This window comes from Spermophilus citellus, assembly GCF_964194105.1.
Source record: "Spermophilus citellus genome assembly, chromosome: 18".
Taxonomy (NCBI): Eukaryota; Metazoa; Chordata; class Mammalia; order Rodentia; family Sciuridae; genus Spermophilus; species Spermophilus citellus.
This window is the reverse complement of record NC_138200.1, coordinates 52098897-52111070: the sequence shown is the minus strand read 5'-3', so window position 1 is coordinate 52111070 and position 12174 is coordinate 52098897. Positions and strand designations below refer to the sequence as shown.

At 36.1% G+C, this 12174-nt stretch overlaps 1 protein-coding gene across 1 annotated transcript in view; it reads right to left on the bottom strand.

Moving 5' to 3' along the window:
- Positions 1-12174, bottom strand: part of LRRC36 (leucine rich repeat containing 36) — a 73048-nt gene that overhangs the window by 48095 nt on the left and 12779 nt on the right. Inside the window, exons 2-3 of the mRNA XM_081274987.1 lie at positions 4198-4325; positions 542-734 (exon numbers count right to left, since the gene is read on the bottom strand). Of these exons, the coding sequence (XP_081131113.1) occupies positions 542-734; positions 4198-4325 (321 nt within the window). The remainder of the gene's footprint in view (positions 1-541; positions 735-4197; positions 4326-12174) is intronic.

The window sequence follows — 12174 nt, the reverse complement described above, 5'->3', positions numbered from 1 at the left end:
CACAGCAAACAATCTCATGTTAAGACTGAAAGTTAGACCATTTTCTGAAAGAGTTCACTTAGTTTCCCTACAATTATTTTCCCAGGAACATGTAAAATCAAATTTTACATCAATAAGAAATGTAAACTTAATAATAAAATTATAAGAAAATGCAAACCAGCTCATTCAAAGGGATATTTCTTATTCCTTGCCAACTGAGTCTCAAAGAATTATTAGTTTTCTACTGCTAATACAGTTGAAAAGTTAGGGCACCTGGAAAAACAAGTATCAACCTGGAAATTTTATGTTGAGAAGGAAGTGGTGGTGAAACCATCAACTGAAGAAAACTAAAGCTGGAAGTGACTGATAAAATCATAGGTGGTCATTCAATAAACAATAAACGGACTCGTCATACATCCTGCCAACACAAAGAGTTACATAAATATTGACTAATAAATAAACGTCCCTTGCCAGTGTACACTCTGGGCCAACATCCAAAAGGTTAAGAGGCAGCTGATTTCAAGTAAGATTCTGGGGAAGGAGCAGAGGAGGAGGGTCTCACCCAATTTCTCCAGAGTTTGTAGTGTGTACACAGCAAAGAGCCTATAATCTGTATCTTTCCTTACAACAGGATTGAGTCTCAAATCTAATTCTTTGAGGAAGGGTAAAGGCTGTAGGCGGGACACCTCCACTAATGAAGGGATGTTGTTATAATATAAATTCAGGTCTTGGAGTGAGCATAAATACTGGATGCCCTGCAAGGAAAAGACCACATTAGGAAACTGCACATTGTAGGAAACGTGTCTACTACTTTCTATTCTTAAACGCATTACCCAAACCACCCACAAGAAAGACAGGGTTAGAACTCCTATTCAGTTACCTGAGAATAAGACTACTGCAGCCCCTGGGCTCAGAGTGTTCTATGTGTTAAAAAGTTCACATACATCTTTATAAAATGACATTCATATATCAACAGATATTCCCTATATCTGTTGGCTCCCAAATCATTTTCCTAATTCAATCCTTCCTAGTGGTAGCCAGTCCAAATCACTTTGGCTTTCTCACCTTTGCCTCAACCATTCTCCTTACTCCCTAAGAACTTCAGTTTACAAAAGGAAGGAAGGTAGGCAAAAGAGCTGCTTGTGGGGTAGGAGGACATGGTGGTGGTAATAGAAGTAGTAGTAGTAGTAGTAGTAGTAGTAGTAGTAGTAGTAGTAGCAGTAGTAGTAATAATAATAATAATAATGTGATGGTACCCTCGTGTATCAATGCATCACTTTGAGTTTCAATGTATTATTTGGTGAAACAAAACAACACTTTCTCCAAGTCTTCCCTGGGGGACCTGTCTAGGACCCTTCTTGTCCTTGTTTCCCTCTTCAGAGTTACTGCCAACATGAAAGCTCCCCGTCCCCTAATCAGTCATTTCTCTTTGTAGAAATGTTCTTCCATTCTGTTCTCATATTGCAGATTTAGCAAACACAGTCCTTTACTTAACTGGCAACAATATAATCAGGACTGGGAAAAGCCACAATTTTCCTGTTCTGCTGAAATCTGCTATTGAAAAGAATTATTTAATTTGCATATATTTAGCTTGTTAGCTGCTTTTGCCCAACACTAAATTTCAGGACCATATTTCAAAACATATACATATATTTGTAATCACCTAATTGCAATAGTTAAAATGCTTGTCATAAGAATAACTGCCATTGAGGATTATTTCAGAAAGGTGAAATTATTTTCCATTATGTATTTATAAAATAATGTTTTTATTCTTCTCTCATTTAAAATAATTTTTTATTTCAGGAAATTCAGAAAACTCAAAATATATATATACAAAACATTCCAGAGTAGAACCCTATTTATTTTGATGCATTTCTCTCTGTTTTTAAAATTTTATTAACTTTTAACTTTTAAAGAGTCAGTGATTAGGAACAGTTATCAGTGCCTTTGGTTTTACTCTCAGGGCAGTATACCATTAGGACTGTCTTTATTTTTTTCATACTTCCATGTTTTTATTGGTGCATTATAATTATACATACTGGTGGGATTCATTGTTATATATTTGTCTGTGTACATGATATAACAATATAATTTGGACAATATCATTACCCAGTATTTCCCTTTTCCCTCTTCTCCTCCTTCTGCTCCCATTCCTTTCCTCTATTTAGGACTGTCTTTAATGTGTCTAATGCACCAGCTCAAACAATCTTCTTTTCTTTTTCCTTTGTTGATACTAGGCTTAACCTAGGGATGCTTTACCTCTGAGCTACATTCCCATCTCTTTATTCTTTTTTTCTTTATTTTGAGACAGGGTCTTGCTAAATTGCTGAGAATGTCCTCAAATTTATAATCTTCCTGTCTCAGCCTCCTGAGTAGCTGGGATTAAAGTGTGCACCATCATGCCAGGTTCAAGCAACCTTTTAATGTCTTTCAGTATAAAATCAAGGAAATCATTTCTATCCTCCTCTGACTTTTCCCAGTTGGCATGATTTCATGTATTCCCTAACACTGCATTAGAAAAAAGCCACAAAACATTTTCTCTCTGGGAAAATTGAGAAAAGTAATTCAGGCCTACTGAAAATGAATATAAGTAGATAAATAATACATGCATAAATGTAGAAAATTAACATTTACCAAGTGCTTCCTATATGCCAAACACTATACTGGGAGTTTTATATATGTTATTTGATTACATGTTAATTTCATTAACTTTCACAGCAGTTTTTCACTCAATTTATATAAGTATAAAGAAATGGAGAATAAAAACAAATTACAGAAATATTCACTTAATTTTTTAGCATAAAAGGACAAATAAATGTACATATGAAAACGGGAGACTTAAGAACTCTGAAGTAATCCTTTCTAAAATTGATGGGCCAAATATAAATGACTGCTAAAAATAGTTTAAATACTAGTTCAACTTGGAGTTGCTATTTTTAGTCTTAGTTGGAAATTTGATCTATCTTGTTTGGGCTTTTTTTTTTTTTTTTTTTTTTTTTTTGTACCAGGGATCAAACCCATGGGCACTTAACCACAGAGCTATACCCCTAGCCCTTCTTGAAACGTTTTGAGACAGGATCTCCCTGAGTTGCTTAAGCCCTCGCTAAATTTTTGATGCTGGCCTGAAACTTGTGATCCTTCTGCCTCAGCTTCCTGAGCTTCGGGGATTACGGGATCACCCAGTTGGGCTTGCTCTTTTAAGGCAAGTTATACCTTCAGATTGGGTCTGAATGATATGGTTTGAACGGTATGGACTATCCCCTAAAAAGTGCAAAATTGACAGAATAATCCAGGAGAGTCTTTGTCACTTCCAGTCTTCTATAGAAGGACTTTGCCAATTAGTTAGGGCAAAATGGGAACATGTAGAAGAAGCACAATTTGAGGATCTATCATAAAGAAAACAAAACTTGTATGTCCATGCTGTATGTACTTCTTTGCAGAGCTCTTTATTTTCTAATCCTTCCATATGCTATTCAAGTCTGCTCCTACTTTCCTGTACTGCTCTGTGTTCCACCATGCCTCAACATAGACATTCTTTTCTTTTTTGAGACAACCATTTCCTGATCTTCCTAGAAAAAACCCACTATAGCAATATAACCCAGTGTTTCTCTGTGTGCTTCATGTACCACTATAATCAGAATGCCCTTGGTACGTCCTGAGCCCACCCATACCCAGGGTGTCTCTCAGAGCAGAGATTAAGAATCTGTATTTTTATAAGTGCTCTTCATGATTTGGTTGTTGTTGTTGTTGTTGTTGACACTGGGGATTGAACCCAGGGGCACTCTACCATTAAGCAACATCCCTAGCTCTTTTTATTTTTTAAGTTTTGATACAGGGTCTAGCTAAGTTGCTCAGGCTGGCCTTCAACTTGTGATCCTTCTGCCTCAGCCTCCAAAGTCACTGGGATCACCAGCATGTGCTACCAGACCTAACTTCTTCACGATTGTTTTGTACATATTGAAATTTGAATTATTTCCCTAGGCAATGAGTGCTTAATATAGTTAATATAGTACAAATGGAATTTACCCAATATTTTATAAGAAATTACTTTAAACATAGAACAAAGTTAGTTGAAAGAATTTTATAGTGAATAATAAAATTTAGCTGGAAAGCATTTAAAAAGAAGATTTAATAATCCCCAGGCTAACAATATTTCTCTCTTCTGCTCATCAAAAAGCAAACTGGGCTATCTGGCTTGTCATAGAATATAGAACTTACCTTTAGGCTAGTGATCAAATTCCTTGATAAATCTAAGGATCGGAGATTTTTAAAATTTCTGAAAGCATCACCAATGGAATGAATTTTTCCAGCATAAGATCCCTGTAATGAAAGAGACTCCACCAGTTCTGAAAAGAGATCATCAGTAGATATATTATGATCTCCACGTATATAAAAGTAGAGTCAATGAAAGTAGGCCTTCCTTCTTCCCATAACCCATCTGTGAAAGGCCCTATATCCAAGGATTCTAAGATCACATCTTCTTTTTTAAATCAGCAGTATAACAGAGCCCTGTGGTGCAGGCCTATAATCCCAATGACTCAGGAGAGAACTACATTGAAATAAAATCTTGAGGTGCTAGAACAATATAGGCCTTATAAGCTTTTCAAATTCATAAGCTAAAGAAAAGACCTATATCCTGGAGAAATTAGTGGGAACAGAATCTATACTAGATGGAACAGAGATGATAGGACAACAATGAGAAGGTCTAGACACAAGTAGGGAAGGGAAGCAAAAATGGCAGATCTCAGGAAACAGTTCATGTTTTCCAGTACTTTGTGAACACAACAGAAGAGGGAGCTCCAAATCCTTGAAATAGAAAACTATGGGGTTGGGGACGTACGGTGGAGCTCACCCTTCCTATCTTAAAAGTACAGAAGAACTTACTGCACTTAAATACACAGCCAGAAAAGGATTAGAGTCAAAGCTTATATGAGGGTTATTATAAGAAAAAGGAGCAGAATAACATTCCTAGGAAATAAAAGTATTCCAGAAGGATATGCCCACAGAGCAAATGAAGATATCATAGCAATGCAGCAATTCTCAAAGTGATTCCCAGACCCCTCGAGGTTCCGAAGATATGTGCAGGGATCCACAAACTATTTTTTAAAATTATTTTCATAATAATATGAACACATTCATTGTTTTTGGTACTATATTGACATTTGCACTTAAGATACAAAAGCAAAACTCACTGGGCTGGTAGGATGAATCAAGACAATGGCATCACATTTTACTAGTGGTTAATGCATTCTTTACTATTGTATGTTTGAAGTTCTTTTTTTGGGGGGGGGTCCTGGGGATTTAACTCAGGGGCACTCAACCACTGAGCCACATCCCCAGCCCTATTTTGCATTTTATTTAGAGACAGGGTCTCACTGAATTGCTTAGTGCCTCGACTTTGCTGAGGCTGGCTTTGAACATGCAATCCTCCTGCTTCAGCCTACCCAGTCACTGGGACTACAGGTTGCACCACCACACCTGGCAATGTTTGCAGTTCTTTAAATGTCATTTAAGATTTCCCTTAATAGCCGGGCTCGGTGACACATGCCCTTAATACACTAGGTGCAGTAGCACATGCCTGAAATCCCAGAGATTCAGGAGGCTGAGGCAGGAGGATTACAAATTCAAGATCAGCCTCAGCAATTTAATGAGACTCTGTCTCAAAAAAGTAAAAAGGGCTGGGGATATGGCTCAGTGGTTAACCATCCCTAGGTTCAGTCTTCAATCCCCTGGTACCCCCCCCCCAAAAAAAAGAATTATCTTAAAAAAGTAGTAACAATGATTAATTTTATTAAATCTTTGTGTCCGTGTGTGTGTGTGTGTGTGTGTGTGTGTGAAGTACTCTCATTAGCTATATCCCAGCCCTAATTGTTTAAATTTTGACCTTTGAGTATATATCTTCTTTTGCATCATAACTAAATGGAAAGCATTCATGAATTATTTCTGCTACATATTGAAGAATGGTGGATGCCTTGTAGAAAAACACTTTTATGTGACTGAGTTACAAGCTGAACTACACACTTTTTTAAAAAAAAGGTTTCAGGCTGGGGATGTGGCTCAAGCAGTAGCACGCTCGCCTGGCATGCGTGCGGCCCAGGTTCGATCCTCAGCACCACATACAAACAAAGATGTTGTGTCTGCCGAAAACTAAAAAATAAATATTAAAAATTCTCTCTCTCTTTCTCCCTCTCTCCCTCTCTCTTTAAAAAAAAATTAAAAAAAAAATAAATTTAAAAAAAAGATTTCTTTTTTAGTTGTAGATGGATGCAATACCTTTATTTTGTTTATTTACTTTTTTATGTGGTGCTTAGAATCAAACCCAGTGCCTCACACATGTTAGGGAAGCATTCTACCACTGAGCCACAACTAGGTACTTAACTAAGCACTTTTTTTTTTTTTTACTTTTATTTTGTTTATTCTTATGTGGTGCTGAGGATTGAACCCAGGACTTTGAATGTGCTAGGCAAGTGCTCTACCACTGAGCCACAACCCCAGCCCCAAACTAGGCACTTTTTAAATGAAACATCATATTTACTCAGAGAAAAGCAACCTGAAAAACTACGGTTATTCTGACTTGAATTTTTAGCAGACATTTTCTTAAAAATAAGCAAAGTGAGTCTGTCATTTCAGGAAAACAATGATATGTAACTGTTATCCATTATAACAGTCTAGCTTCTAAGAAAAAATAAAATTTGGGGGGCTAGGGATAGCTCAGTGGTAGAGTACATGCTAAGCATGTAACAGGCCCTGAGCTTGATCCCCAGCACCACTAACATTTTATTTTCTTTTGGAAAACTTGTATCTGCACCATGAACTTGATAGCTTCCTAATGCTTCCTTATTTTTTAATGAGATTGATGGCAATATAATTTTAGATGTTACATAATGAAACTTGTCAACATTTAGAAGATATATATAGCTCAGTGAGTCAATATTTTTTAAATTACCAATGAATAATGTTATAAAATCATGTTTTGCTGGGAATGGAACCACCATTTGACCCAGCTATTCCCCTTCTCGGTCTATTCCCTAAAGACCTAATAAGAGCATGCTACAGGGACACTGCTACATCGATGTTCATAGCAGCACAATTCACGACAGCAAGATTGTGGAACCAACCTAGATGCCCTTCAATAGATGAATGGATAAAAAAATGTGGCATTTATACACAATGGAGTATTACTCTGCATTAAAAAATGACAAAATCATAGAATTTGGAGGGAAATGGATGGCATTAGAGCAGATTATGCTAAGTGAAGCTAGCCAATCCTTAAAAAACAAATGCCAAATGACTTCTTTGATATAAGGGGAGTAACCAAGGACAGGGTAGGGACGAAGAGCATGAGAAGAAGATTAACATTAAACAGGGATGAGAGGTGGGAGGGAAAGGGAGTGAGAAGGGAAATCGCATGGAAATGGAAGGTGTTCCTCAGGGTTATACAAAATTACATATAAGAGGAAAGGAGGGGTAAGAGAAGAATAATACAAGTGGAAGAAATGATTTACAGTAGAGGGGGTAGAGAGAGAAAAGGGGAGAGGAGGGGAGGGGAGGGGAAGGGGGAGAGTAGAGAATAGGATAGACAGCAGAATACATCAGACACTAGAATGGCAATATGTAAATCAATGGAAGTGTAACTGATGTGATACAGCAATCTGTATACGGGGTTAAAATGGGAGTTCATAATCCACTTGAATCAAACTGTGAAATATGATATATTAAGAACTATGTAATGTTTTGAACGACCAACAATAAAAAACAAACAAACAAAAAAAAAACCATGCTTTGTTAAAAGAGTCATTCAACAGCAGGGCATACCAATGGATTTTACTGTAACGATACAAAAAGCTCAGTGATATGTTTCAGATTTCATATACAACTAAATTTTAAGAAAATACCATTTGCCCAGTGTTCATGCCTTATCAAAGAAGAATTTCCATAATAGGCTACTGAAACATTCTTCCCTTTTCCAACTACTTATCTGTATGAGGTCAGATTTTTTTCCCATGTATTTCAAACAAAACAATATATCACAATAGATTTAAGACAGAAGTAGATATAAGAATCTGGCTATCTTGTATTAAAACAGACATTAAAGAGATTTGTAAGAATACAAATCTATATTCTATTTTTTATTTTGGAAATATATCTATTGTTCATAAATATAGCAGGTAACCATATAATGGGTATGTTATATTTATCTTTCAATGAATCAATACATTTTTAAAATTTTTTCTCAGTTTATTTTCTTTCTTTTTTTTTTTTTGGAGGGGGGTACCATGGATTGAATTCAGGGGCACTCAGCCACTGAGTGACATCCCCAGCTCTATTTTGTATTTTTATTTAGAGACGAGGCCTCACTGAGGTGTTTAGTGCCTTGCTTTTGCTGAGGCTGGCTTTGAACTCAGGATCCTCCTGCCTCAGCCTCCTGGCTTCTGGGATCACAGGTGTGTGCCACCACGCCTGGCTCAGTTTTAATTTCTATATGGTAAATACTAGCAGATAACTAAAGCTCTGTGGGGTCCTCAATAATTTTTGATAGTGTAAAGGAATCTTGAGAACAAAAAAATTGAAAATTACTGAAAAATGTATGTTGGAATTAGGAAAATTCAGAAAGATGATTGGAAAGAAAAGGAAGATTTGAAAATATAGAAGAACAAACTCAAGAAATAATAAAAATATGTAATTCCAGGGGTTCCAGAGGCTGAGACAGGAGGATCCCAGTTCAAAGCCAGCCTCAGCAATTTGGCGATGCCCTAAGCAACTCTGTGAGACCCTGACTCTAAATAAAATACAAAATAGGGCTAGGGATGTGGCTCAGTGGTCAAGTGCCCAGAGTTCAAACCCTGGTACCAAAAAAAAAAAAAAAAAGAAAGAAAAAGAAAAAAAAAAGAAAAAGAAAGAAAGAAAGAAAGAAACAAAAACAAATAATAAAAATAGAGTTTAAAAAAATAATTTCAGAAATGAGGTTAAATGGTGCATGCCTATAATCCCAGCAGTTCAGGAGGCTCAGAAATTTAGTGAGGCTCTAAGCAACTTAGCAACTTAGTTAGACACTGTCTCAAAATAAAAAATAAAAAAGTCTGGGGATGGAGCTCAGTAATAAAGCACTCCTGGTTCAATCCCCAGTACCAAAAAAAAAAAAAAAAAAGAACAAATAAAAACAGTAGAAAAATTCTACTTCTGACTATACTTCATATCCAAAAGAATTGAAAGCAAGGATTGAAATAGATACTTTTACACCAATGTTTATAGCAGCATTATTCATAATAGCCAAAAAGTAGAAAATATCCAAATGTTCATCAATGTATACATAAGTAAAATGTGGGATAGATATAAAATGAGGTCTTATTCAGTCCTAAAAAAAAAGAAAGAAATTCTAACATAAACATAATCTCAACATGTTTAAACTTTGAGGACATTATGCTAAGTGAAATAAGCCAGACACAAAAGAAAAAATATTGTGTAATTCCATATATACAAGATACTAGAACAGTCAAATTCACAGAAACAGAAAGTACAGTGATGTTGCCAGGGGCTGAGTGCAAAGTGAATGGAGAGTTATTGTTTGATAGGTACAGGGTTTCAGTTTGGGAAGATGAAAAACTTCTGGAGAGAGATGGCAGTAATGGTTGCAAAACAATGCAAATGAAGCTAGGCACAGTGGCACATGCCTTTAATCCCAGTGGCTCAGGAGGTTGAGACACGAGGATTACAAATTCACAGTCAGCCTCAGCACCTTTTCTAAGCCCTAAACTAAGACCCTGTCTCAAAAAACAACAAACAAACAAGAACAACAAAAAACAGTGCTTGAGTACCTCTGGGTTTAGTCCCTGGTACCAAAAAACAAACCAACAAACAACGTGAATGTAATTAATGCCACTAAACTGGACATTGTTTGGATTTTTTTTTTTTGACCTTTGTTTTTGTTTCTTGGCTAACAACTCACTGTCTTGATTTCTATAGGTTTCTACTTTGAAGTCAGGAAGTGGCAGTTCTTTGACTTTTTCTTCTTCAGTGTTATGTCTGATATTCTAGGTCTTCTGCCTTTCTGTATAAACTTAAGAAATAAGTTTGGTGATATCTATAAACTAAATAAATGGCTGGGACATCATTTCTTTTTATGGCTGAGTCATATTTCATCATATAGATATACCACGTTTGATTTATTCATTCATCTGTTGATTGACAACATTAATTGTTAGGGGAATACAAGTCAAAACCACAAGATACTCACTAGGGTGGCTATAATTTTAAAACAAGAGACTTTTTTTGCATCGATAAGGATATAGAGAAATTGAAATCTTCATATGTTGCTGGAGAGAATGTAGAATAGCCCCTGTGGAAGGTTAAGTTTAAGATCAACTGATCTTAAACAAGTGAGCAAAGATAATTCAATGGAAAAAAAGATAATCTTTTAACAAGGGATGATAGAACAAGCAGACACACATAGGAAAAAAAGGGACTCAGACACATAGACTTTATATTTTCACAAAAATAAATAGAATAAATCAGATCTAAATATAAAACACAAAGCTGTAAAATTTCTAGAAGATAACAGAAAAATCTAAGCAGACTTTTTTTTGAGAGGGAGGGAAGGAGGGAGGGAGGGAGGGAGAGAGAGAGAGAGAGAGAGAGAGAGAGAGAGAATTCTTTAATATTTATTTTTTAGTTTTCGGCGGACACAACATCTTTGTTTGTATGTGGTGCTGAGGATCGCACGCATGCCAGGTGAGGGCGCTACTGCTTGAGCCACATCCCCAGCCCAGACTTTGTTTTAATGATGAAGTATTTTTTATTGTTGTTGTTTGCAGTACTGGTAATTAAATCCAGGGCCTTGAATATATTAGGCAAGCATTCTACCACTGAGTAACATCTTGGCCCTTTATAATTTTATTTTGAGGCAGGGTCTTATTCAGTTGTTTAGGCTGGCCTTGAACTTATGATCCTCCTACCTCAGCCTACTGAATAGCTGGGATTACAGGCATGTACCCCCCCATCCAGTTTGGTGATGAGTTTTTAATACACTAAATGCATGATCCATAAAGGAAAAACTTGAGAAATGGGACTTCATTAAAATTAAATATTCTGCTCCATAAAAGACACTGCTAATTAAAAAAAAAAAAAAAAAAAAAAAAAAACCACAGCTAGGCTTTTATAGTTTGGACCTTAAATGTCCCCCAAATGCCATGTGTTGAAGATTTAGTCTCCAGCTCATGGTGGTACTGGGAGATGGTGGAACCTTTATTAGGGGAATCTTAGGGGAAGAAAGTTAGGTCATCAGGGTGTGCCTTTGAAGGGGATATTAGTACTCTGGCCCCTTTATCTTTTTGTTTCCTGGCCACCTCATGTGTCCCACCATGATGTATGGCCTTGCATGCCCAAAAGCAAAGGGTCATGTGATCATGTAGATGGACAGAATCATGAACCAAAAATAAACCTTTCTTCTTTATAAGTTGATTTGTCTTAGGTATTTGTTACAACAATGGAAAGCTAACACACCAAGATAAAATGCTGGAAAAATGTTTTCTGATAAAGGACTAATATTCAAAATATACAAAGAACTCTTTTTAATTTTTTTTAAGTTGTAGGTTTACACAATCCCTTTATTTATTTATTTATTTTTATGTAATGGTGAGGATCAAACCCAGTTTCTCACACATGATGCTAGGCAAGCACTCTGCCACTGAGCTACAACCGCAGCCCCCAAAGAACTCTTAAACCTCAACAATAAGAGAATAAGCAATCCAATTTAAAAATGGAAAAGACCTGAAATACACTTCACCAAAAATGTTTTAAAATAGAAAATAAATACATACATACATACAGCATAGATGGTGAACTCAAAATGCTTAGCATCATAAATCATAAGGAAATATAAAATTAAAAACATGAAGATATCACTACACACTTATCAGAATTGCCCAAACCTAAAATACTGACAATGATGAATGTTTGGGGGAAGGAATGGTTCTTATTGCTGGATGGAATGCAAAATGGTTCAGCTATCTTAGAAGACAGTATGACAGATTTATACAAAGCTCAACACATCTTTTTTGTTGTTGTTCTTTTTAGGTATATATGACAATAGAGGGCATTTTGATATATTATACATACATGGAGTATTCTAATTAGGATCCCATTCTTGTGGTTATACATGATATGGGGTTTCACTGGTGGCGTATTCATACATGAATA